Source organism: Peromyscus leucopus, chromosome 13 (assembly GCF_004664715.2).
Source record: "Peromyscus leucopus breed LL Stock chromosome 13, UCI_PerLeu_2.1, whole genome shotgun sequence".
Taxonomy (NCBI): domain Eukaryota; kingdom Metazoa; phylum Chordata; class Mammalia; order Rodentia; family Cricetidae; genus Peromyscus; species Peromyscus leucopus.
The window spans coordinates 10137110-10164584 of record NC_051074.1 but is presented as its reverse complement, the minus strand read 5'-3'; the positions used below and the strand labels follow the sequence as shown (position 1 = coordinate 10164584).

At 51.0% G+C, this 27475-nt stretch overlaps 2 protein-coding genes across 3 annotated transcripts in view; both read right to left on the bottom strand.

The window, feature by feature from the left end:
- The window catches only part of Sned1 (sushi, nidogen and EGF like domains 1), a 66700-nt gene extending 47604 nt beyond the window's left edge, over positions 1-19096 (bottom strand). For both annotated transcript variants that reach the window (XR_005092636.1, XM_028890623.2), the window contains exons 1-2: positions 18750-19096; positions 976-1263 (exon numbers count right to left, since the gene is read on the bottom strand). Coding sequence is in view for 1 of the 2 variants with exons in the window: in XM_028890623.2 (XP_028746456.1) it covers positions 976-1263; positions 18750-18962 (501 nt within the window). In the remaining variant the exon portion in view is untranslated. The remainder of the gene's footprint in view (positions 1-975; positions 1264-18749) is intronic.
- Positions 19097-24298: 5202 nt separating this feature from the next.
- The window catches only part of Crocc2 (ciliary rootlet coiled-coil, rootletin family member 2), a 64449-nt gene continuing 61272 nt past the window's right edge, over positions 24299-27475 (bottom strand). Inside the window, exons 32-33 of the mRNA XM_028890668.2 lie at positions 27190-27369; positions 24299-26303 (exon numbers count right to left, since the gene is read on the bottom strand). Coding sequence (XP_028746501.1) covers positions 26253-26303; positions 27190-27369 — 231 coding nt within the window. The 3' untranslated portion in view covers positions 24299-26252. The remainder of the gene's footprint in view (positions 26304-27189; positions 27370-27475) is intronic.

Here is a 27475-nt window from a genome sequence, read left to right as displayed (position 1 = left end):
AGTGCTGGAAAGTACCTGTCTGGGTGGGCAGCATCGGCCAACCACACTCGCCAAAGACTCACAAAGGGCTCAGCCACTCCATCTAGTTGATTACCACTATCAGGGAGTGGAACAGAGCAGCCAGGTATGGTGGCACGATCTGTAGACCCAGCACTCTGGAGGCGGAGAGGGAGAGGAGCGGGAATTGAGGGTCATCCACAGCTACCTAGTGAGTTGGAAGCCAGCCTGGGTTTCATGGTGCCTTACTCCAAAAAACACCATCAAGGGTTGTGCAGGTGGTTCAGCTGCACGCATGCTTGCTGCACAAGTGTAGAGATGCACACCCAGCCCTAGTACACATTGGGACATGGCTGCACATAAGCCTGTGATTCCAGTGCTGGGGTGGTGGAGACAGGAGGATTGCTTGAGTTTTGTTGGCTGCTAGCCTCGCTCAAAGTTTGCTGTTCGCTCCTGTCCAGATGATATAAGGAAGAAAGTGACACAGAACAGGACATCCAATGTCTCCCTCTGGCCTCTATATACATAGGTATGCATACTTGAAGACACAGGTGTGTACACCTCTCTCTGTCTCTGTCTCTCTCTGTCTCTCTCTGTTTCTCTCCTTCTAGCAAAACAAACCTACAAGAACCAAATAAACAAAAAAATATCCCACCTAGAGCAGACCCTCCGCCACGCTGCCCCATCCCGGAAATGTTAGAGAACCGAGCCATCCCCACAGAACTTCTCCTAGCACCATGGATCCTGTGCAGCTCCCACATGAGAAGTGCTGTGTTGGGCCTGGAAGGGGTGAGGCTCTGGCCGCCTCCACCCTGGCCCTGTGATTTAAGAAGTGACATAATCTTAAGCCCAGAGTTCTTTTTTTGGGGGGTGTAGACCACCTATAGCTGGCCTACCTTGGCAGGGTCCCAACCACACAGCCTCCCTCCCAGGCCACACAGAGCCACCCTCCCAGGCCACACAGCCACCTGGACTCACGGGGGAAGAGGAGCTGCCTCCAAAGAAGGTCACTCGGTACCAGGTGGCCACAAAAACCCAGGTAGCAGAGAAGTCCGGGAGCTCGGGAAAGTACCGTCTGATGTCCTCTGTGGCTCTCTGCAGCATGGCTGGATCAGTGGCCTCACGGTAGTAGACGTCACCTGCACGCCGGTTGTCCACATCCGCCCAGAAGGCTGCCACCACACAGCGGTCTTTGGCGATGGGGAAGGCCACGGGGGTGAACTGAGAGACCTCCTTCAGGAAGGAGATGATCCCGTTGTTGTTCACCTGTGGGGCAGAAAGCCAGGATGGGTGCAGACTGGGTACCTTAGAAGCTGGTCAGCCCAGTGGCATCTCCGTTGCCCCACCCCCCCACCCCCCATCCTTTAAGAGCGATCCAGCTCAGGCAGGGCATCCCAGGTTGGCTGACAGCCTCTGTCCCCTGAAATGGGGCCATGTGGTCCTGTTCTATCCTCTGATGCAGGTGGTGTACTCGGGGCCAGTCTCTGACTTATTGATATACCACTGACTTGGGTTGCTACCCAGGCATACTCTAGCCAGGGTTCTGGAGAGGTGGGTCAGCATTCTTGAACTGAGCCAAATGTGTAACAGTAAACAGGAGGCCCAGGGGCCAGCATGGCTTGGAAAGGCTGTGACGGCCAAGTTGGAGAGTGTGTGTTTGGGCTTTCAGGTGGTCAGGGAGGCTCTGGCCCCGACTCTGCAACTCACTAGTTATGCCATCTGAGACCGTTTAACCTGCCTCTCTGCGTTCTGGTTTTCTCACCTCTGAGACTTGGCTAACACTACCTGCCATGTGTTAAAATGTTTAAGTTGAGGGTGTAGCTATGAGGGTAGAGATCTCATGAATGGAGTCAATGCCCTTATGAAAGAAACCCAGAGTGCCTTCTGCCGTGTGAGAACACAGCAGGACTCCCATCTATGAACAAGAAGGCGGGCTTCACCAGTTACGGATTCTAGTGCCTTGGACTTCTCAGCGTCCAGGACTGTTCATTAATTCCCGTTGCTTCCAAGTAGCACAGTGTAAGGCATTTTGTTACAGCAGTCAGCTGGACTGTCTCTAACTCTGACCTCCTAGGGTGTTAGGCAACGGTTCACGGTCATACACGGGCCTCATTCTGAGGTGATCTGGACTAGCATGGTATGGCATCGTTTGTATCTAAACACTGGAGCAACCCAAGTGTCTCCTGATGAACAAATGTATCAACAAGACGACACAGCACATACAAAGAATGGGGCATTATTAAAAGGATAATGTGATAATGTAGATGAAACTTAATGGCATCCTGATGCGTGAAATAAAAAGACAAATACTGCACGACTCCATTTCTACAAAGCTCCCAGATCATTAAACTCAGAGGTGGAAGGAAGATCGGTAGTTTTCAGGGCTGAAGAAGGGGGCAGCGGGGAGCTGTGACTTCATCAGTATAGCGTCTCAGTTTTGGAAGATACAAAGTGTTGTTTGGATGGATGGTGGCTATATTAACAGTGTCCTGAGTGAATGTGTGTTGCTGAATGGGCACAGCCATGTCTAGGACCCTGAGGCCTCGGACCCATGGGAGTAGCAAAGCCTTCCTTGGGTCTGAGCACCAGTGTTGACCATGTGTGCAGAAAAGGTCCATCATAGTTTTCTCCCCCTAGATATTTACAGCCTGAAGACAGCTCCCCCACAGAGACTGCTCCTACCTCCTTAACTAAGATTAACTAAGCCTGCCTCCTGTCCGGCTGTATACACTAACCGCAGCTCCCCTTTCAACTGTATATAATAGACATGCTGAGCTTCCAGAGCGCTGCAGCTTCTCCATCAGATAACCCAAGCCACATGACCCCAACTCCCTGTACGTGTGTCTGTGTATCTGTCCTTGCTTCAGTACCTTCTCCCTAGTCAGGGTCATGGGACCCAAGCCATGGAAGAGCATGACAGATGGTAATGGTCAACACAGCAATTAAAAGCACTTCAATACCACCAAACTGTTTATACCTAAAATTGAAGATGTGTATTCTATTACCATAAAAAAACTGGGAGAAAATGGTTGTGATAAAAAAAATCTTGATGGTATTTCCAAAAGCAAAATAGAACAAGGAATCAAATACATATAACAAAGTAATAAGATTTCAGAATGGATTTGATGCAATTACAGAAAAGCAGTGGATGGAAACCAATAGGAAGGCCAGTTAAGAAACCGCCTGGGATGGGGAACAGGGAGACAAGATGGAGAAACTGCCTGGGATGGGGAACAGGGGACAAGATGGAGAAACCACCTGGGATGGGGAACAGGGAGACAAGATGGAGAAACCACCTGGGATGGGGAACAGGGGACAAGATGGAGAAACCGTCTGGAACTGGGAACAGGGAGGACAAGATGGAGGGATCAGATAAAGGTGAGAGAGAGAATCAGCACCAGCAGCAGAGAGAAGGAAAGGGATGGGCCGTGGGAGAGCCTTGCAGGATCGATGAAGGGCGTGGAGCTGTACATCAGTAACCTCAGGGACTAACTAGCTGGACAAACAAAACTCAAGCCACACTGAACCAGCTCTGCGAAAGTAGCAGCCAGCTGCAGGAAGCCATCACGAGAGGCTCAGGCGCCACAGTGGACGCCTCGTGGAAACCATGGAAGCTGGAGAACAAGGGGAGCTCTTCCCGCACACCAGAAGACAGCAGTGTCAGCAGAAAGCCCGAGACTCGGATGCTGCACTGACGCTAAGTGAGGGCAGTTCACACAAGCAGTAACATGCTGCACCTGAGTACAGACCCAGACCTAAAGAAGGTGTGCCAGCCGGGTGGCGGTGGCGCACGCCTTTAGCCCCAGCACTTGGGAGGCAGAGCCAGGCAGATGTCTGTGAGTTCGAGGCCAGCCTGGGCTACAGAGTGAGTTCCAGGACAGGCTCCAAAGCTACACAGAGAAACCCTGTCTTGAAAAAAAAAAAAAAGAATGTGGGCCAACTTCAAGTTGACAGGGAATGTAAGGTCAGAGATTCAAGAAGGAAAGAAGGGAGAAGCTAGAGCATAAATCCAAGTGGACAACGACCAAAAGGAACACTATAGCTAAAGGACTAGTGAGGAGAATCTACAAATTAAAACTCAATAAAAGCATACGGACTGGGAAAGGCACCCTCAGGCCACAGCTGTTCCAAGGCAGAGTAACGTTAAGTGGGGCCTGTTAATGACCTCTGATGTGTTAAAGGTTACATTGTACCATCTTTGAAACCACAGACACTGCATATCCTTGATGAGGAGAGAGAAGACGTTAAGGGGTATAGTTAAAATACTCAAAATATGGTGAAAAATAATAAGGAGGGAACAGATAGAACAAACAGTAAGGAGACAGGGATGCAATCGATTGTCAGCCAGATGGAACAAAGGACGTGAGAGGGAGAGAGGAAGACATCTGTGCCAGCGACATAGTAAGTTAAAGTGGATTAAAGCTTCCGGTGGGAAGATAAACTGTCCCGACGTGACCAAGGGAAAGCTGGCATGGTCCTATTATCATCAAATCAAATGGACCACAGGGCAAACGGATCACTAGAGGTAGGCGTCAGTTCACACTGCTCAGGCAGATGTAGGGGCTTCACATCTGAACCTTCCTACCGGGCCATCAGTAGATGAGATGGCAAATGGAAACAGGCCACTTCATGAACATGGTGGGGCATCTCAGAATGTTCGCTGGTAAAATGTTTGGCCAAGAATATGTGGGCTGAGGAGGTAGCCTGACGGGGGGAGCATTCACTATGGCCTTGAGCCTAGTTTCATTAGTTAGTTAATTAATTAATTAATTGCCAGAAACTGTGACACGAATTGCTAAATGGCCTTTTTAATTAAAAAAAACAAAAAACAAAAACCCAAAGCCTGATAATGGTGTAAATGCTGAAAGATCAGAGAGATAAAGGAACAAGCCACCTCTTACCTCTAGGACTCCTCAGCCTAAAAAACTTACCTCAGCTGAAAGACTTTAGTTTCTGTCTCCTCACACCTTATATACCTTTCTTTGCCCACCCATATAATTTCCTGTCTCAACTTTCCTAATGCTGGCATTAAAGGCGTGTGACTCCCAAGTATTGGGATTAAAGGCGTGTGCCACCACTGCCTGGCTCTGTTTCTCTCCTAGACTGAGTCAATCTCATGTAGTCCAGGATAGCCTTGAACTCACAGAGATCCAGATGGATTTCTGCCTCCTGAGTGCTAGGATTAAAAGTGTGTGCCACCACTGCTTGGCATCTATGTTTAATCTAGTGGCTCGTTCTGTTCTCTGATCTTCAGGCAAATTTATTAGGGAACACAATATATCACCACAAGAAACAAGAATGCCAGTCCCTGTTGGCTATCGGCAAGGCCATTTCCTTGAATTGTGTTTGCAGAGCTCAGCCTCGGGAGATGAAATATTGTCCTCTTGAGGATGAAGACCAGGCTCACTGTAAGAGCCAAGCTCCTAAGCCAAGAGAGCAAACCCATGATGTGTGAGGCATCTACTTGGGCCTTCATGTTGTCCCCAGACACTCAGTAAAGAAGTGCAGACAGAGCTCTCTTTATGAGGCTCATGTGACCTGTGTCGGATGGACAGTTGCTGAGAGCATCACACATGTGATTGTCTGAGTCTGGAAAAATGTAAGTGGGATAAATTACTCATGGTAATCAAGTTGGGGTTTTGTTAGGAAGATGAAGTGTGACTTATATTAGGAACTAATTTAAGATTAAACTAATTTTCATCAATTTAAATTACAGTTGAAGGAGAAAATCCCCAGTACACACATAAAAGCTGGGTATGGCCATGAGTATCTGCAATCCTAGAGGCAGATCTCAAAAGCTCACTGGCTGGTCAGCCTATCAGAAATGAAAAGCTCCAAGCACAGGCCCCCTGTCATGGAGAGGTCCAGGTTTGGGGCCCATGTAATTTATCTGATACTGCACCGGTACTTCTGGGCATGGAGGTCTCGTGAGAAGATTTTTTTTTAAGTTATTTCTTTTATTTTTCGAGATTATAATATGATTACATCATTTCTCCCTTCCTTCCCCTCCTTCCAAGCCCTCCTCTATACCCTTCCTTGCTTTCTTTCAAATCAATGGCTTCTCTTTTTCATCAATTGTTGTTACATACATATATGTATACACATAAGTATTTCTAAATACCTAAAATACAATCTGCTCAGCCCCTATAATGTTACTTGTATTTATGTTTTCAGGGCTGACTATTTGGTATTGGACAATCAACTGGTGTGCTCTTCCCTGAGGGAAGACTATTTCTCCAGCTTTCAGCGTTCCTTAGTTGACTATAGTTCTTTGTGTAGTGTGGAGGCCTCCAGGGCTTTCTCCATCATGGTAAGTTTTAATGTCTGTTAGAGCATGTCCTTCTAACTTGTGTTCTCAAAATGGTCTTGGTTTTTCTTTTGTGTGTGTGTGCGTGTATGTGCACATATGTATATACCTGCAGAGGCCAGAGAAGAACATTGAGTTTCTCCCTATATTGCCCTCCACCTTATTTTTTAATTTTTTAAATATTTTATTTTATGTGCATTGGTATGAGGGTGTCAGATCCCCTGGAACTGGAGTTACAGATAGTTGTGAGCTGCCATGTGGGTGCTGGGGAATTGAACCCAGGTCTTCTGGAAGAGCAGCCAGTGCTCTTAACCACTAGGCCATCTCTCCAGCTCCCTATGTAGAGGTCAGTGAACAACTTGTGGGTGTTGGTTCTCTCCTTCTGTGATATGGGTCGCAGGAACTGAACTCAAGTCATCAGGCTCCTCAGCAAGTGGCTTTACCACCATGCACACCCACACACGTCCACAGAGTATGCACTCCCCCACATATGCTCACACACCCCTGTGAATGCACACCCATGAATGTGTGTGTGTGTGTGCATCCATATGTACATATACACAAGCACATATGCTGTAGGATGGTCTGTATGTCAAATGCTCTGATTGGTCAATAAATAAAACACTGATTGGCCAGTGGTCAGGCAGGAAGTATAGGCGGGACTAACAGAGGAGAACTGAGAGAACAGGAAGGTGGGAGGAGACACTGCCAGCTGCCGCCATGACAAGAAGCATGTGAAGATGCCTGTACGAGCCATGTGGCAAGGTATAGATTTATGGAAATGGACTAATTTAAGTTATAAGGACAGTTAGCAAGAAGCCTGCCACAGCCATACAGTTTGTAAGCAATATAAGTCTCTGTGTTTACTTGGCTGGGTCTGAGCGGCTGTGGGACTGGCGGGTGACAAAGATTTGTCCTGACTGTGGGCCAGGCAGGAACATTCTAGCTACACACATACATATGCACACACATGCTGGAATACTTCTCAGCTGTAGAAGAAAGAAATCTCCCATTTGCAACAACATGGCTGAGCCTGGATGATACCACGGTAAGTGAAATAAGCCAGCTACAGAAAGGCAAATGCCACACGATCTCATGTGTGGAATCTAAAAACACTAAACTCACAGAACAGAGAGTAGAAGTACGGCTATAAGACATGGAGAGTGGACTGGAGCATGACAAGGGGCGGCTGAATGGCATTTTAGTCTCTAGGCAATAGTTACATAAGTGCTCTAGTCCACTGGTGTTGGCTGCTTTAGAAATGCAGTATCATTTGCTTGATATTAGATCACCTCCCACCTGCGGTAAGCACATCAGCTTTCCTGTGGCAGCCCTTCTCAACATACACATAATCACTGCATTGCATGGAACTTAAATACACACACACACACACACACACACATATCAGTTTGTCAATTTTACTTCAATAAAGCTGGGGATTTTAACTAAAACAAAATTCAGAACAGCCCCAATTGTCCACCGCCTATAAAACACACAATCATCTCATAGACTATTCTGACAGTCACACAGTAATGACAATGAGCAGACAGTACCATCAGGAGCAGGGATGAGCAATCCTGGAGACCGTGAGGGAAAGGAAGGTGGTGGTGTTTCTTTGTGGCTGGGGTAGAGATTATGGAGGAGCCTTGTCAAGGATGTGTTGCTGGAGCCAGAAGGACATTTACAGGCTGGACTGGGGTGGCTGCCCAGAGGTGGGGTGCAGGTAGAGTGGACGGCGCTGGGCCTCTTCCAGAAGGGAAGACCAGCAGGGTCTGCATTACGTTTGCTTGTTCTTGGTACATGTCAAGCATCCCTTTCTGACCGTTGTAAGGGTTAGAAGTCACAGACGGCAAAGGCGACTCCGGCTGAGAGGGCGGTCAGTGTCTTTGGGACTGCACCTGGGCTACAGATGGAGAGGGGCTACCTACAGGGTAGGGTCCTGCCGCACTGCCCCTCCCCACAGCTGCCTGCTCACTTGGCCACTGGCAGCTTCCTGAGTTTTCCTTCCTGCCTTAGAGTGTGAGGTGTACCATGTGCAGAGAGGAGGCCTTTGAGGTCTCCTCTGTTCCACCCCAGACCGCTGCTGCTCTTCTTCTCAGGGTTGGGTAGGAGCAGGCCCAGAGCTGAGGGTCCAGGAAGGAGGCAGAACAAGCTGACCCTGTTCCCCTGCCAGGACAGGGTAGTGCCAGGACCACAGCAAGGCAGGTACTGGGCCCAGATGTTGGGCTGGCAAGCTCCCTTTCCTGGGCAGAGCTTCATGGGCTTCCTTTCTCTAGATGGGATCCGTGAGTCTCTTGTGGAGGTGTGCAAGGCCCAGGCCAGAGGTCTAGGGAGTCATTGGTAGCCCTCTCCTTCAGGCCCTGGGAGATGCTGCGTCTTCCCAGATTATAGTTTTTCTGTACTTGCAATGCCACGTTGTGAAACATACAGTGCAGCGTGGAAACCAAGGAGGATGAATGAGACTTGAGTCCCTGATTGGTGCCCCTGGCAACCGTGGATGCCAGGCATTCCTACATGAACAATCGTGTTTAATCCCTGTCCTGGCTTCAGAGGTGACTTCTAGACTGTCAGCTGCTCAGCCACTGGCTCCTCAAAAACCTGATCATGAGTCTAGATGTTGTCCCAAGAGGAGCCATGTTGATACTCATCTAGACACTTGTAGAAATGCTGGATCCTCAGGAAGTCTGCCACCCTGGGCAAGGAGGGGGACACTTTCTCTAGGGATCTGCAGGCTGAGGATGCTATATGCCTGGCCTTGGTTCATAACCATGGCCTTCCCCAGCCCTTCCCTGAAAGTTAGGCATGCAGGGCCTTCCTGTGGCCACTCCCAGGTTTCCTCTGGGACCTGCAGCATTTGGGCCAGTTCAGGAACACTGTCTTCCTTTCAGGCTGAGCACCTGTTGTTGAGATAAACAAGGCCGCCACATGGATGTCACAGTCCAGGGTGGGTGATAGAGGTCGCAGGAGGACCTTTCAGAATGATTGCAGTAAAGTCTGCAGTGGACAGAGGCGAGTAAAGATGGTCCCTGCTCCCCAGAAATGCCCTTTCCTCCTTAACTATAGCTAGCCTTGCCAGGACCAGGCTCTGGCGGGGCAGCCTGAGATTCCTGGGGAAGATTCCTGGTCAGCTGCCCAGCTGTCCAGCTGCTTTGGGAGGCTGGGAGGTCTCAGGAAGCAGGAGGAACTGTGAACCCAGCCGGAGGTGGAGGAGGCGGAGCATCCTGGATGGTGTGGGGCTGCCTACATGCCTGCATGCCCACACTCTCCTGTTGCCTCCCCCCCTACCCCCATTTCCCCCTCTCTGCTCCTGCAGGAAGGCTGCCCTGGCTGGAGGAAGCAGAGAAGCAGGGCTGTTGGCATTTCCGACTTGTTTGAAGTCAGGACTGTGGAAATGGCCTGAGAGACTGAGTGCAATGTGGCTTGAGCCTGGGCCAACACCCTGGTGTCGAAGACCAGAGGCTGCTTTGGGTTAGGGGCTCCAGCTTACTTAGCGGAGAGGCTCCAGTTTTGCAAGCATCAGATTAGAGAGGGCATCACCTGGGTCCCCTCCAGCTTTGACTTCTCTCTCCCAACCCAGATAACAAAGCTCTCCTGACCCCAGGCTTCTAACACTTGTTTTGATGACTGCAGGCATGTCTTTCATTTCCTGGCAGCTTTCTGGGCAACTGAGATTCCTTCTACAGGCGCAGTGCGGGCTGGTGTCCTGGGCGGCGGGTGGGCAGGGCTGCTGGGTGAGCATCCTTTCTTCTCAGCCATGGAGGGAAGGGCTGCTCTGGCAAAGCTCCTTGGTGCAGGGTTAGGCATCACGGGGCTCTACAAGAGGTTGTGGGAGGGGCAGGAGGGTCACCAGGGACAGTCAGGACAATGTCCAGGAGGAGGGGTCACTTGAGCTGCGGTCTGTGCTCAGGTTGGGAGGGGTGCATCCTCCCTCTTGCTGTCTGTCTACGGTTAGAGTCTCCCTTGGACCACTTTCTGGTGTGATGTAGAACCTCTACTTGGTCTCAGCTTGCTACTGAGTGTGGCCAATGACGCTTTCTCTCTCTTACGTTCTGTCTCCAGCCATCACCGAATTGTCCTATGTAATGGAGCTATTGCTCCAGCACACCTGGCCAGATGCTCCTCAAGTTTCATGTTCAGCAGGGTCAGAACCCAACCCTCTGGCCAGTAAGTAATGACTTGTAGCTGGAGTTTTCTCTCCGGGTTTCTTGCTTGATATTGTTTGCATTGGTTGTAGTTCCATCTTATCTAGGTCATTATCCCTCATTATTCCTGGAAAATATTTGATAACCATTCCTTTGTATATAGTCGTGTATTAAGTTACAACCTTCTTATTTAGACAAAAAGGGGGAGATGTAGTGGGTAGCCATTCCAGCTTTGGTCTGGAAGTTCCAACCCCCATTGAAGCTTCGGTAACTATCACGCCTACAAGGCGGGGCCAAGGAAGGGTCCTGAAGACTCGAGATCAGAATGCGCCACGATGCTTCCTGCTTGGACCCTGGATGCTAGAGGTAGACCGAGGAGAGTTCTCCAGAGAACACCACCGGTCTGCACTGCATCTTTCCCAGAACCTGCCACCTACCTATCCCTTCATTTATAAGTTACGCCATTAAATAAATCTCCTTTTTAACTACGTGGAGTGGCCTTAATAATTTCACCAATAATGACTGTATCTCACCTGGTGTCCAAACCATCTTTTGTGTCCATCCTCTCTTGAGACCTTGGGCCTTGATGGCCTTCCAGCAGTCCTGCGGCTTCCATGTCAAAGGTAGCATTTCCAGGCCAAGCCTGTGGCCTCCTCCTTCCCTCACAGAGCTGGGACCATCATCGCACTAGCTGGATGTCTGGCTACAGTGGCCCTTCCTCTGGGATCTCATGCCAGTTCTCATCCCCAGTGGGCCTCTACAGCTCCTATGCCTGCTCCACAAGTACAGGTGGCAGATGTTTGCCCAGTCTCAGGAACCTGAGGGGCTATGTCTGACCCTTGACAAGCTCTGTGCAAGCTCAGAGGACATGTGGCCTGGGCTGACCTTGGTGTGGAAGTTTAGGGTCAGGGATCTACCTAGAAGCTGCCCCATCCCAAACAGGTCAGCAGAGCTTTAGGAGACATGAGCATGTGCTGGGTCCCAAGTGCAAGGGGGCAGGGCAGTGGTTGTATATAGTGGGTGCCTAATAATGAGAGTTTGCCCTGATTTGTAAAGAAGCATGTGTACACACACACACACACACACACACACACAGACACACACACACAGACACACACGTCAGACTGGGAAGATGGCTTGCTCAGTCCTGCTTCAAAAGCACAAGGACATGAGTTTGGTCCTCAGAACTCACATTAAAAACCCAGGTATGATGGTAAGCTTGTAGCGGGTAGCTGTTCCAGTTTTGTCCTGGAAATACTACCCCCATTAAGGCTTCCAGTAACTGTCATGCCTACGAAGGGGGGGGAGACAGGAGCACTTAAGACTTGAGACTAGTTCTCTTGGTTCCTGGATCCTGGACACTGGAGGTAGACCGAGCAGAATTCTCCAGAGAACACTGCTGGACTGCACTATACCTTTCCCGGACCCTGTAATCCATCCCTTTACTTGTAAGTTAACCCACAAAATAAACATCCCTTTTAACTACGTGGAGTGGCCTTAATACTTCCACCAATAGCTTGTCATCCCAGCAATAGGGAGGTAGAGACCAGATTTCCAGGGCTTGCTGGTCAGGCAGCCTGACTTCATGACCAGCCGCGTGGACAGGCTTCATCACCACAAGCATGCCAGTAATGTGTTGCCCTAAGTCATCGTGATGAACCTGGGTGATGGGAATTTTCTATTATCACCCCAGGGGACTATTTCTGACATGACTGTAAATGCATATGTACACATGTTGTAAATCCATTATCACAGTATGCACAGAGATGCAGGTACTGTAAGTTTAAAATGATCTGTCCAATTCAAACCCAACACAAAGCCACACCTGATTTTGTGCTTCCTCCTCCCTGAATCTGCAGTTGTCATCTCGAACAGTGATGCTCACTGTCCTACTGAGCTTTGTCAACTTGACACAGCCCAGAGTCATCTGAGATGGAAGCCCTGATTGAGGAATTACCTAGACTCCGCAGGTCTGTGGCCACAGGTGTAGATGATTGTCTTGATTACTAATTGATGCAGGAGGGCACAGCCTCATGTGGGCAGAACCACACCAAGGCAGGTGGTCCTGACTGTATAACAAAGCTAGCTAGGCATGAGCTTGCAAGTAAGTAAGTCAGAGGGTGAGCCAGCAATTGGCATTTCTCCATCGTTCTTGCCCAGATGGCCCTTAATGATGAATTGTGACTTGGAAACATAAGCTAAATAAATCCTTCCTTCTTCTTCTAAGTTGGTTTTTGTTGTTGTTGTTAGTGTTTCATCACAGTAACAGAAAGAAAGCAGGACACTGACATTATTCTCTGTAATGTAATTACTCTTTCATTCATTAGTTTCAGAGTTACAAACACATACCACTGTGAAAAACAAAACTACATTCAAAATTCAGTGTCTGTTTACCATTCTTTTCAGTTTGTTTTGCAGGCATATATATATAGTCAAAGTCCTTCATTAAAACTACTTTCTAAAATCAGTGCCGAAGCAGCCATTATAAATATAACACATCAATGGAAGGAAAAGAGAAATAAAAGATGCAGAAACAGTCCAAATAAAACTTCTATTAGTAAGAAAAGAAAACAGTGGAGGGCTAGGAGATAGCTCACTTGGTAAAGTGCTTGCTGCACAATCATACGGACTTGAGTGTGAGCCCCAGATCACACGTACCAGGGCTGAGTGTGGTGGCTCACACTTACAATCCCAGGGCTGGGGAAGAAGGGATGGCTGAATCCCTGGCCAGGACTCCCTGACCAGCCAATCTAGTTGAAGTCGTGAGCTCCAGGCTAGTGAGAGACCTTGTCTCAAAAACCCAAGGTGAAGAAGGATTGAGGAAGATGCCAAGGGTCCACTCTGGTCTACACACACACACACACACACACACACACACACACCCGAAGGTGATCTAAATGAAATTGCCAAATAATGGGAGAGACAGAATCCCAGGAGGCCATCTCTTATCACCAAATGAAGCTTCCAGTCCTGGGATTGGGTCACATCAAATTGAGTTGTTGGCCAACATGGGAATCCCCAAACAACACAGGCTGTTGCCAAGACAATATGATGCTCTCCTCAAGCTGACAGCAAGGCCCCATTGTTGAAGACAACATCTACACAACTCACTGAACACAGAGAGGTTGAGCTGGTGCCTACATGGAGCCTTCACCTCTACAAGCTAGTGTCTTTGTTACAGGAAGATAATGTGCATGCTACCAACGGAGAAACAAACATCAAGCCAGCCCAAACCCTTTGATCTACAATGGTGTCTTGTCTTCAAGATATGCTAGGGCAATGGTGGCACAAACCTCGGAGTAACCAACCAATATCTGATTTGACTTAAAGCCCACTCCATGAGATGGAGCCCAAACCAGAACCAAGAACCAGAGACTAGATATACAGCCCAGGGACCTAGAGTAAAACAAAATACTACTGATCTAAAAAAAAAAATTGTAGTGGTAAAATGACTCCTAATGATATTCTGTTATACTCATAGATCAGTGCCTTTCTCAGCCAGCAACAAAGGAGCTTCCTCCTGCTGAAGATGGGAACAAATACAGAGACCCACAGCCAGACATTACACAGAATGAGAGACCTTGGAACACCTGTCCCTAAATGGGATGTCTCCATCACATCTCTCTTCTCACAGCTCAGGGAACACCATGGAAGAGTAGGCAGAAAGAGTGTTAGAGCTAGAGGAGATGGAAGACACACACACACACACACACACACACAACTCCACAAAACCAACCAACCAAACCCAACCCAACCAAGGCCTTCTAAATCCCATGAACTCAGACTGAGGCAGCATGCACTGGGCCTGCATGGTCTGCCCCAGGTCCTCTGCGTTCAACATTCTGGCTTCCAGTTTCGTGTTTTTATGAGACTCCGAAATGTGTGAACAAGTGGGTCTCTGGTTCTTGTGCTTTCTCTTGGACTCTTTTCTTTCTGTTGGTTTTCCTTATCCAACTTCATGTGATAGCTTTTAAATTTATCTTGTTACATTTTATTACTATCTCTTAAAAGCCTGTTCTTTGCTTATGAGAGACAGAAAGGGAGTGAGTCCTTTAGGAGGGGAGAGAGGAAGGAATTGGGAAGAATAGGGGGAGGGAAAAGCCATAATCAGGGTATAATATGTTATGATATGAGCAAATAATCTATTTTCAATATAAGGAAGAAAAAATAAAACAGAAAAATGAAAAAGAAAAGAAAGGAAAAACACCCCAAATCAGGCCAGTGAGATGGCTCAGCAGGTAAGGGTGTTGACCGCCAAACCTGGCTACCTGAACTCGGCGCCTGAAGCCCACACAGTGGAAGGAGAGAACCAACTCCTGTAAATTGTCCTTTGGCCTTCAGACGTGTGCTAGGACATGCGCCCCTCTCCCCAAATCAATAAAGTGTAATAAAAAAAGAAATACTGAAAATAAAGCGCCCAGAGGAGGGGACCAACAACACAACAGAGAGACATTTCGGGGCGCTCTGGGGCACCTGCACACAGCAGGGTGCACACAATGAGTCTTCAGAGGAGGGCAGCCAAGAACCAGAATGTCTTGAAGATAGCTGAGAAGTTTCTCAGATGTCATGGAAACTATATAACCACAGGCTGGAAGTATGTATGAACCTTGGGCAGAAGAAATACTTCAAAAATGCCACAATAACACACCCGAGAACCAAATCGCTGGAAAGCAGGGGCGAAAGGGAAGTCTTGCCGTCCGAGAGAAGAAGACACGTCAGACCCCGTCTAGCTGTGTGAGAAAGGCAGGAGACATCCTGCTAGGAACTGTGCACATGCAAAGCCAGTGGAACACTTCCTTTAAAACTGGAACGTCCAACCCACAACTCTACATCCACAAGGAAGGTCAATCGATACGTTTCTCAGACACGACAATGTACGCTCATCAAGCGACTACTACAAGAAGTGTTACAGGAAGTCTTGCTGGAATAGTGTGAAATGGGAAGCCACTTCTACGTGAGGAATGAAGTCCGGAAATGGCAAACCTGGGTAAACAGAAAAGACCATCTAATTTTTATATCTCTTTACATGACAATGGGTTGTTTACAGCAAAATATTAGCAGTGTGTTATTTGGCATAATCACCTGTGTGAAACTGTGGCAACAGCATGAAGTAGCATGGGGAAATAGATGGGTGCTACTGTAAGGTCCTGACATTGAACTGGAAGAAGTGCAGTTCTATTTGAAGACAGAATGTTGGCCAAAGGGGTCCCATACGCTTCCCCGACATTACAGGCTAAAGCTATTGGTTACTCTCCATAACTCGCTGGTAAGGCCCTATTGCTGAACACAAAACTTACATCATTGAACATGGGAGAAACCGAGCGGGTGCCCAACTAGGAGCCTCACCCCCACTGACTAGTACTGGAAAGCTACTTTAAATGCTACTGGAGGAGAAAAGTAATTAATTTCACATGTAAATAGTAAATCAGGAAGTGAAGCCAGCCATACCGGTAGCCATATCAAATGCAAACAGTATAAAAGCTTCAGTTAAAAAGGATAGACTGCCAGACCGGATTGAAAACATCCAACCTCACACCCTTTTGCCCTTCCCAGAGAGAGAGTCAAGGCCACAGTTAGCACGGTGCTGTGACCATTTTGGAAACCAGAACAAGAAGTTGTGCCTGTCCTAGCCAGGCTGCAGCTGTGTGTGCTATCCATCTTTACACACCTTCTCCTGGGGTCCTGGGCCGTTAGGGGGTTCACATCTTAGTCAGAAGACAAGCGTCAGAGCCACATTCAGAGAAGTAAAGAGGCAGGAGTTGGCAGTGGGGGGCCTCTTAGAGGTGCCAGGCAAGTGTGGGAAGGGGAAGAGACACAGAGTTTCACTGATGCTGTCAGCTCTGGTGTGTCTACAAGTAGAGAGGGGCAGACAGCAAGGAAGTCCAGGAGCTGGGCATCCAATGAAGGAACACTTGCAGGGGACAGAGCCTGGACCGTGGGGACTGCAGATTCTGAGGAGTGGTCTAGGGAGGAAACAGGACTTCAGTTGGGGTCCACTGTGGGGGCACATAAGAAGGCAGCTGGCCACACAAATCCACGGGTTATTGTAGGCGCCCAGCACCCTGAAGGACATGGCTCACGTGGCACCGCCTTTTCTGATAATAAAGGAAGAGAAGCTGACAGGCAGGCCACACTGCAGCTTCAATCTTTACGAAGAATTTGGCAGTGAAATTTCCAGCCAGCAGGTGGTGGGAAGTACTCCAAACCCACCTGGAGCATCTTACCTGTGTTCAAAACCTCAGCAACAAGGTGTGTGCTCAGCAATTTCAGGGCCAGCTACTATGGCACAAGGAAGAAGCAGAATGTAAGGTCCTTCCTAGATAGGGCCACCCTCAGGTAGAGCTGTCATGCTGGGGACATGTCTATGCTTCTCTCAGGGAGACTCAAGAAGTGCCAATCTCCTGCAGAACACTTGTGATTTCCACTGGGATGTGGGGTATCACAGAAAAATGGGGCATGCATCCTTCCACCTATTCCTTCAAGAAGCCTACTCTCAACCAAGCTGTGAGGGCAAGGAGAGATGCTGATGCCATACCTTGCTATGTGGAGTTGGATAAGAGCCAGAGCAGGGGCATCCTCTCAGCCTGAGGGGTCTGGGGACACAGCACACACCATGCTCTGGAGTCAAGGACTCCTTTTCTCCACATAGCCTTGATAGTCACCTACCCACAAGCCCCAAGTGCTGTTTCAGGGTAGATATATGGGCATGGCTTCCTGAAGAATTCCATTTTCTTTCCCGCTGAGCAAAGGGGAAGGTGAGGTACACTGTGTACACCATGTCCACATCAGCGAGTGTTTTCTAAAGAGTATGTTTCAGGGAGAGGCTCTGGGAGGGCGTGTGTTTTCCTAGGAGACAGAGGCTGGTTGCCCATGTTAAGAGGGCCAACCATTTCAATAATATTTTCACCTGCGACTCGGCAGTGGAAAATTCAAGGCTAGCCAGAATGCTTAAAGAACATATTGACAGAGCTGTTCGGATGAGTCCTCACATTCCTGAGATATACAGGCCTCTTCCTGCTGGGCAGACCCAGAGCACGGCTCTTCCTGTCTACAGCTTACTTGCAGAAGTCTTCCCTCTGCCAAGTCCCGGGCCAGCGGGATTTTCAGGGGTGGTTGCCTCTCCTTTCTCTCCATTTCCTCCCTGGTCATGTCACCAGATACTGCCACCAAGGTGAGGATGCCATTCTGAGTGGGTACAGGAAGTCAGCCACCAGTGAAGGACTTGTGTGGATTATGATGGTAGCTGTGGGTTTTGGAGATGGTGGTGGTAGTGGTGGACAGGCTGGTGGACAGTGGTCCATGTCAGGAGGATGAGGATGCAGACTATGTGGCTGGTGATGGAGGCAGGGTTCGGGATGGCAGGGATGGCAGGGATGGCGCGATGGGGCTGAAAGAGGCAGTGCTTATGGCAGAGGTGAGCGTGCCAATGGTGGTACTGATAGTGGAGGCGGTAGTTCTAATGATGACTGGCACTGGATGTGGCAGAGGCTATGCTTAAGAAGATGGTGTTTTAACTGTAGATCAAGTTGGCTCAGACATTTCTAAGCAGATCAGATGACTCCGGAGATGTCAGGGCTGTGCACAAGTGATCTGCTCAGTCAGGGTCAGACCCTGGGAACATGCTTTGTCATCCACTGACACTCGTGTCTAGGGGTGGGGAAGAGGAATTACCTTTGGGCGTCCTGTTGAGAGGGTCTGAGGCTGGGTGGCCAACCTCTGGACTAAGAATGGGAGAGAGGCATAAACCCCTCCATACTGCCCCTAGCTGCCAGCGCTGCCCAGCGCAGGTCTTCTACAACTGAGCAAGTCACGCCAGAATTCCTTCTGGCCCTGGGCCTTGGGTGAGGTTGAAGTGGCCTAGAGAGGGCTGAGACCATCACAAGCCAGATGCCCCCCCCCCCCGGGGAACCTGGTCAGAGGCCATGTGCCCACTGCCACTTAGCTCTCTGTGAAGGAGCAGGAGCGAGGGTCCCTACTTGGGTCCTGGGGGGGTCAGTAGCTCTGCGGATGCCTGGCGAACGAACTCTGCCAACGTCCCAACAGGTCGAGCCATGAGCCGTAGGGGCGCGCCGCGCTCCGCTGGCCTGGCTGTCGCCTAGGTGCCCTGGCGGCTGCTCGCCCCGCCCTGCCCACGCCTCTCCAGCCAGCCGCTGTCCGGCCTTGGCGGCGAGAGGGAGGAAGCGCTGTCCTCATTCCACCTCTGGCTGCCGCGGTGCCAAGTTGCTGGCCGCAGCAGCCGCGGGAGTTGGGGCGGAGGGCAGTGGCGCCCTCCCCAGAGCCCCCTCGAGCTCGGGGTTACTCACGTAGAGTCCGGAGTGCTCGGCGCCGAAGAACGGGAAGGGCACCGAGAGGGGCTGCAGCCCCGAGCCGCCGTCGTCCTGCTTGGGGGTGACGGCGTCGCCGCGCTTCGTGCCGAACGGGTAGAAGTCGGCGAGGGCCACCGCAGCGAGCACCCCGCGCGCCCCGAGCCCCAGGGCTGCGGCCAGCAGCAGCGCCCATGCGGCGCCGCGGCGCATCGCCGGGATCTGAGCGCGGGCCAGGGGGCTCCGGCAGGTGGCCGCAGTCACCGCACGGCCGAGTGGCCGCACCGTCGCCTCCCGCTAGCTCGCACCCGCACTCTGGACGCAGCACTGCTTAGGAAGGCGCGAGGCAGGACCGCGGACCGCCGGCCCACCTCCGGGACCCGGGTTTAAATAGTCAGCCCAGGCGGCCACCCGGGAGGGGCGGGGAGAGGCGGGCTCATGCAAATAGTGGCATTTCTAACTTGCTGGTCTTCCAGGCGGGAGGGAGTACGAGCGAGGCATCCCGGTCTCCTTGTCTCTAGGCACTTAAAGCCAAACTAGGACTGGATTGGCTCCACCTCCAGCCCAGAGACCACCCCCCCCACCCCTTTCTGGAGCTCCCTTTCGGTTGGGCATTCGTGAGGTGAAGAATTGAATTCTCAGGGCACCAGTTTAGGGCCTGCCTACATGGGGCGCCTGGGCTAACAGCAGTTGCCTTATGGCTTGATTTTGGATAGGCTTCCTGTGTGTCTTCTGAGTCCCTGTCTGGCCAGAGCATCTTTCCCTGACAGAATGTTAGTCTGGACCACTTGGTCCTGCAGCACTTTGATGAACCACGGGTGGCCACACCCCAGTCCTAGCCTAGGTCACCAATTTCAGTGCCAGTTGAAGCCTGTCACAGGGTCTATTCCTTATCTGGTTTCATTGAAGGTGAACCTTGGGCCTGGAAGACTTGAAGACTTACACAGCTTTCTACCCATGTAAGGTTTTTTTTTTTTTTTTTTTTTTTTTTCCCCTGAAGGGATCAGACACCCATCACAGCTGGAAACATCATGGAGACCTGTGGGTAGGCCAGTACTCAGGCCCTGGGGGGCAAGTTGATAAATGCTGCTGGAGGGGTCATCAGCTGCTCTGGTGCTCTAACCCTCCTTGCTCACCTTGAGAATTGCTTTCTAAGTGGCTGTCCAGCTTTAGGAGTGCAATCTGGTCCATTTCTGTGTCCCCAGACTCCTGGGGATTTGACTCCTGGGGCCTCCATCTCCACCATCTTCTCCGCTCCCAGATCCTACTATTGGGTGACATGTCACTATAAACCAAATCTGGGACCTCCCAAAGACAAGATAGCACCTCTCAAAGAGAAGCAAAAAATGCTGCAGGAGTAACAGCAGCCGCCACTGAGATTCTGGGTGGTTTTACCCTGGCTTTGCCTTTTCCTGTGTTTCCTGAAATCTTTCTAACGAGCATGTGTTGTGTTTCAGTTAGAACAAGGAACATTACATGTTACTTTGAAGGGATGGCAGAGAATTCTCTGTGTGTCAGTCAGGGTTCCTAGCTTACACAGATCCTGTTCACAGCAGCCTTACCTCTGTGATGGTCCCAAGCCTCTTGCCTTGGTGTCAGGGAGAAGCACCAAATTTAAGGAGGTGGCCCCCAACAGCCATCTTAGTTTGCACAGGCCAGAGCCTGAAGGCGATCCCCTCCTTCCATCCTGTGCCGAGTGCCCGGCTTGCCTTGCTCTTGCCCACCCTTCCAGCTGTGTGTGCTCATCCTGTTTTGCAGAGGGGTAAATTAAGGCTGGAGGTGTGAAAGGTTCTGCTCTACAGGGAGCTGTAGAAGATCAGCCCCCGGTGCCAGGGATGGTGGCTCACGCCTTTAATCCCAGCACTCAGGAGGCAGAGGCAGGTGGATCTTGGAGTTTGAGGCCAGAGTGAGTTCCAGGGCAATTGGGCTACACAGTGAACCATGTCTCTCAAAACAAAAACAAACAAACAAACAAAAAACCAAACCAAACAAACAAAAACACCAGCCCTAGGCCAGGCTCCTGAATTTGAGTGCTCTATGGTACGTTCCCTCACCTCACTGACCAGGCCAAGTCAGGGTCGGGACCAGGCCTCACAAGGCACCCTCTAGTATAGAGCTACCAGCAGGCCTGGTCACCATACTGGGGACCCAGGAGCCTCTAGCCTCTTTGTGTTGCGTTCTGCACCTGCAGGAAGCTCCCATCTCCTCTCATTGGCTTTCTCAGATGGAAATGTGGCAAGGGGCAGCACCAATTCCAACGGTGGAAGCGTAGAGGACTACAGATTTGCCCTTCTGCCCACTGGAACACTAAGCAGAGCCCAGTGTTCACTACCCAGTCCTGTTCTCTCCAACCACACAGCCTTGCTTGACCCTGAGTGCCCGGCCCCAGTTCCCACCTCAGTACTACCACCCTTCTCCCAAGCACATGCCTCAGAGGGTCCGAGCAAAGCCCCACATCTGGATCTGGGTCTGCTTAGGAACTTCTGGATTGCCATAGGACTCAGCACATTGTCAGGTACACAGTGGTGCTCAATAGATTCACTGATTGAAGACTATTCTTCCAGGGATGTGAAGCAGTCGGTGGGACATGGGGTCCTGACTGCTTCCCACTAGAATCCCCTGCTCAGCTATGGGGTACTGGGACACAGGCTTATCTCGGAACTGGGCTTGGGGGTAGGTAAAGCTGCAAGCTGGGTCCTCCGGTCTCCATCAGGAGTGGTGGTACTGACCTCTATCCCCAACTGGGTGCCCTGTGCAGATTTCCAGTGAGGCCTGGGAGACAGGGTTTGGAGGTGGGGTGGGGGGGCTAACACAAATTTCACTGTCGTTGCTGGGCATTACATTTCACACACACACACACACACACACACACACACACACACACACACGACCCACAGGCAAGAGCTTTTTTCAGGTGCTAAAAATATTATCAGGAAATACTTTTCAGCAACATGCCGTTTTAGGTCCCCCCTCCCCACTGGACTCAAGGGCGCCTTTGTCTCTACCACAGAAAATCCACATTTATCACAACCAAAAAACGTTTTATCAAGCAGGCTCATGTTCTGCAGCGGGAAACTTGAGCTCCCCAAGAGGCCTGTGACACTTTAATTTAGAGCCCGACCGTGTGTGCCTGTTTTGGTGGGGGAGCCCCAGAGCCACCCACCAGATGTTCAGGCCTTAGGAATCCATGAAGGGTCAAGATGGAGAACACTATCCTTGTTCTGCGTGGTAAGGGGACTGGGCTAGTCAGCTGGTCCCACGCAGCAGGCCTGAGGCTGCCACCCACCCTGCCTTTTTCTCCTTCCCTTTGCAGGTAGCTAGAGAAACACATGCTCCCCAGCTCTTTCCATCCACGTGGCACAATCAGAAGCCCCCACCCTCTGCTGTTCTAGGATGGGGTGGGGGAGGCCTCAGGGCCCAGGGCAGGCGGCCCCCGCTCCTGAGGAGAAGCACACAGCCCACCCATAAGTGAGACTGGACAGTCCACCTTGACAGAGGGGAGCGATGCCGTACCTGCACAGCATCTGCACACGAGGCCTGCCGACCTCAGCACCCACGACATGACCTTTGCTGTTGCTCTGGGGAAGACAATTAGCTAGAGCTCAGCATGGGCTCCCCAAACGGCTACAACTTGCTTTGTTTCAAGCAAATAGGAACTGAAAAGGCCAAGGCAGGTGGGGCTCAGGCAGAGCTTTCCCACCCACTTGAGTGGGTGGTGACGCAGGAACTGACCTATGGGAAACTCTGAGTCCACTTGAGGTACAGGGTGGCCGGGGATATATGCATATGTGGACCTGGGCTCCACTAGGTAGGGACCATCTCCTTCAGGGACAACTCTATTTCCTGCTTCCTGAAAACTGAGGCAGCTGTCACAGGATGGACATGCAGACCTGGAGAAACCACAGCCAATAAAGTCACGCTGCTGGGATATTTTTAAAGGCATTGGGAAAACTCTGATGATACCATGCCAAGTAAAACATTTGGGAAACAGCATTCAGGGTAGCATGCCCATTACAACCATCCTAAGTGTGTTTTCTGGAGAAAGGAACTTCTCAAGTTTCTCCTCTGTAGCAGCGGGGTTCAGATTATGTGTGGTGGTGTGATCTTTACATGCCTCCTGCGTGGTTTTATTTTCTTGTATAACAGTCTTTCGGTCAGGCACAGATCACATATTCCAGATGGTCTCCAAAGAGTGGATCACCCAGGAATATTGCAGTGATCTTGGTTTGTGTAATAAATTCCATGATGCTCTGTAGTGACAAAGTTGCCCCGTGACATTTCTCAGATGTCCATTGTTAAACGACACAGGATGTCTTTAAAAAAAAATATTAATGTTTTAGACATCTCAAATAAGTAGTGCATGTCGATTGCATCCTGCAAGGGGATGCCTTTGCTCCTGCTCCGGGTCTGATGCTGGCCAATCTCTTGATGTGACATCCGAGCTCTCAGTCTGGCCTTTTCTCCAAGCTCTCCCTGAGCCTAAGCCCTTCTGTTTTATTTGTCTTCTCCCTACAGTGACCTGAGAGGCTTGTGAGGCTGGGAGCTCCAGACTGGGGCACCTAAGTGCTTGGTCAGAGCCCCTGGTCAGAGGGAATAGGGATGTTAGTACCCTCAGTATGGTCCAAATCTCTCAGTGAAGGTTGCACAATGGCATGTGCCTGTCAGATTCTGTGTTCTGTCTCTAAGAACTGGGACAATGCCTGATTCTGGGCCCTCTGTGTACCGGTTAGTCTGTCTGTCTCCTGGTGTTCAGGACCCTGGAAGATACTTCTGTCTTTTGTGCTCTCCAACCCCTGTTAGGGATGGAGAGCAGGCAGAGGCTCATCTGTGGAACGCCAGCTGAGGAGCTACACATGAGATCCAGGCCTCACAATGTCTGTGCCACTCCCGGCTCCACAAGGAGCTGAGACTCCATCTTTGTAGGACAATGCCTGGGGGCCACTTTCTCGTTCTCACAGACATCCAGAGAGCCTGTTCGGATAGCTCAGGTGAGGGGCAGATCTGAGGCTAGCACCTCTCAAATGGATGTTGAGATCCATCAGACTTCGTACAGATCAGGAATCAAATGTGAGGTAGTCTAAAAAAAAAAAAAGAAACTGCTTGAGTAAGACTGGGCAATTCCAGTAGTGAGGTATCAGAGTCCTTTCCTCTCAAACTCTGGGGAGGACAAGAGCCAGAAGGCTAGGTCCCCCACCACCTGCATAGCCTGAATTGTTCACCCCAGCTGCCTCCTTCCGTGGCCTCGCCTCTATCCAGGGCTATCATTCCATCCTCTTTAGTGTGTGCCTGCAGCTCCACTGGGCAGGTGGACTGAGGCAAGGCCCGAATGGAGTGAGCTGTGGGGTCCTGGATTTGACCCACTGGCTGCCAAGAGTTAGTTACCTATCTGATCTTGGCCCAGCTGCAAGGACCCCTCCTCTCCCCCCCCTTCCCCCAAACAGTGGTCTCATAGCACAGCTGTGAAGGCCTTTCACAGTCTCTACCACTCTGCCCAGAGCAGTAATCAACAGACTCTGACACACACCAATGCGCACACGCCTTGGAAAATGTTTAGAGAAATGCAATATATTCTTTAGAAAACATCTCTTTTCCCAAACACATTCCTTTATGTTGAATAAGTAAGAACAATATCCCCTGCAGTGATTTAAATACTCAAAGCATGGCACTCTCAGATGGCCTCACTGTACTCTGCTCTCCTGAGCAGTCAGTGTAAAGGCCCCGGATCACCAGGGAGCAGCTTGGCCAGATCACAGTGTCTTTCACTTTGGTCCTGAGAAGTATCCAGGCCTCTCCCTGCTGAACTGTGTCCTCCGCTTCCAGGTACATTTCCAGGATACCCGCTCAGCTGGCAGCTTCAATCCCATCGGTGTCCCCGGGACACCAGTGAGCTCTGCAAGGACAGGAAGAGCCACGCTACACGTGGGCTCCTGTGATGAGCAGTGGAGGAACTCCCTGGCTTCCTGTGGAAATCTCCAGCTTCTGTGCCACTCTGGGGTCCTTGAGCAGGGAGTTCAATCCTACCACAAGGGAACTGCAGACCAGGGAAGGAGGGAGGTGAGGGCCAAGTCCCAGTTTCTCAGTCCTTGGTGGAACAGGCCATCCACTCTCCTCCACTAGGCTCAGTGTTGGCTGGTACCTGGAAACTGTAGGTGGGCACATATCACAGTACCTGTACCACTGCCACTATCCTTTGTCCAGGGAAGCCATTGCCAATGGGTCTCCGTGCTCTTTCAGAGCCTGGGCTGAACTTCAGGATCCCTCTTAACACTGTCACCAGTGATCGAGCCTATCAGTCCACCTTGATTGTGCAGGATCTGGTTACTAGGTTCAACCAAAGGTCTGACTCCAGGATGGCTGATTTTAAAGTCCCTGGTGATCTTGAAGTGAACTGACAGGCTGTCACATGTCTTGGCCACAGCTACATGACTGTGACTGGATGGGCTCCAGGAGCCTCTGGCCTTTCCTGCCCCATGCCAGGGTCCTCGAAGATGCTTCAGGAGGTCCTGGCAGAAGTACAAGCTGTGGGCCAACCTGCACCCTGTGGTGCAGGCAAGCATTTACCAGGCTGGCTGGTAGCCTAGAGGCACTGGAAAGTGCTATTTACAATGCCAAAGAGACTGGTTGGAGGGGAAGATAAGTCATTCTGGCTGGTGCTAAATAGGAGAGGTGTATACAGATGCCAACAGGTGAGGCAGGAGCAGGTTCTGCTAAGATGATGGCCTTGGTCTCCATAGCAACCAGAACAGGGTTCTCCATTGGCGTTTTCCAGCATTTTTTGGTGTAGAAATGGGAGATGCTGGAAGAGCTTCATATCTCCAATGCCCCTGTGGCCAGCAAATCAAGGGGACTTGCATCTGAGTCATTTCCAGCCACCTGCCACCGAGCCGGGACTGCAGTTCCTGGATGTGGAAGATTCTGTGGCCTCTGGATGTGGGGTGTGGTGGCTGGCCTTGCAGGACATTGTGTTTTTGGCTCTTGCTGGTGGAAATGTTTTCCATGTGTTCCCCTGTGTTTCCAGAGCTGAGGGCATGGGATGCAGCCCATGGCAAGGGAGCTGGTCTGACAGGGCCCAGCCACCGGTGCCTGGCCCAAGCAGCAGGTCCAGTTTGGAAATGGAGCCCCAGGCCCGGTATGGGCTGAGGGGTGATCAACACCCCTGCTCCTTGCAGCAGGGAGGAATTTAAAAGAGCAGTGACCAACAATGTGGCCCAGCTCAGCGGGAGGCTGAGGTCCCCATAGGCAGGTTTCTGCAGTCTGGGGAGGCGCTGGTAGTGTAGTGTGCTTTGGTTGGTGGCTGCCTATCCATGCAGCTTCTCACAACACACCAATGTTTGTTGAACTTGGCCCCTCTAGTATATAGTGTGCATAGCACCAGTTCCCCCAAACATCCACCCCAGAGCCCGCTGTCCTGGTTGGTGGGTGCAGACCACCCAGCCCAGGGGTGCAGGGAAGGAACTGTGGTCCTTGCTTAGCTCAGAATGTCGTCTAGTCACTGTGGGCCTGTCACTGCCGCCGCCACACTTCCTGGTCCAGCTGTTTCTTCAGGCTAGCCACCTGGGGACAAAGCAGAGCCTCAGTCAGGTGGGGGAGCGACCCCAGGAACAGAGAGAGCCATGGAGAGTTGTGTCAGGAAGGGCTGGGGTGGCGGTGGTGGAGGCTGCAGTCCATGGCTCCCAAGGGAGCATGCATGGGATAGAACAGCAGATGGACAGGCAGAGGGACTCATCAGCTTAGGCCTGCAATGATGAGCATCTGTAAGCACCCTGTGAGTAGTGAAGGGGATTTTTTTTCCCCCCGGTTATGGCCAGAAATGTGCTTGGAATGACTGGGTTGGAATAAGCGTTGCTAGTGGGTCGTGGACACTAAGCCGGAGGTAACACTGGGCAGCCACTTCGCCTCTCTGTATTCGTTTCCTTTCTGTAAAATAAGGGTTTTGACCACCAGGGGTTCTAAGGTTCTGACTCCGCAGTTCGGCTGGGGCAGGCTCAATGCACACTCGTACTTGTGCGAGGGTACTGTACGCACACCCCAAGGCTCTGTGCTCAGATGCATTTTCCCAGCCCGCTAAGCTAGCTGCTCACGTGCTGATGGTCTCCCCGTGACTCAAAGGACAGGCACGGGGCCACCACGGTTAGCTGTATGCCACAGCAGTCTCTGCATGTCACTGGTGACCGGCCAGTTTCACGGCCACCTCTGACGGGAATCATCCTCTCAGGGACAGGGCAGTGGATGTCCAGAACCCATGTTCTACCACTCAGTGAGCTGCGGGTGATCCATGGAGCTGCTCATAAAAGGGCAGGCAGACACACAGAGTATGCTAAGAGCCACGGCTCCCAATAGACGTCACGTGGTTACCCTTGCATGGGGTGCTATGGGAACAGGGGCCCTTCCTTTCCCCTTTATGCAGCCCTGCTCAGAGGACCTTGGCTCCCGGCCCTACCTGTCTTTCCAGGACCTTCACCCTCTGCTGGTGTATCTGCTCACGGGACTCCAGAGCCTGTGTGGCCTGCAGCTGGGCCTCGTGGAGCCTCTTGGCCTCAGCTGCCAGGTCCCGCTGGTGCTGGGCAGCCAGCTCTTGGAGCCGCTGGGTGTGGGCCTGTTCCAACTCCGCCATCTGGGCCTGGAGGGAGAACACAGGCACTGAGGGCTGCTGGGATCCTGGGGTCAGGTCCAGTGGGATGCCCCACCCTATCTTTGGGGCTGCACTTCCTGTCTTGGCCCCACTG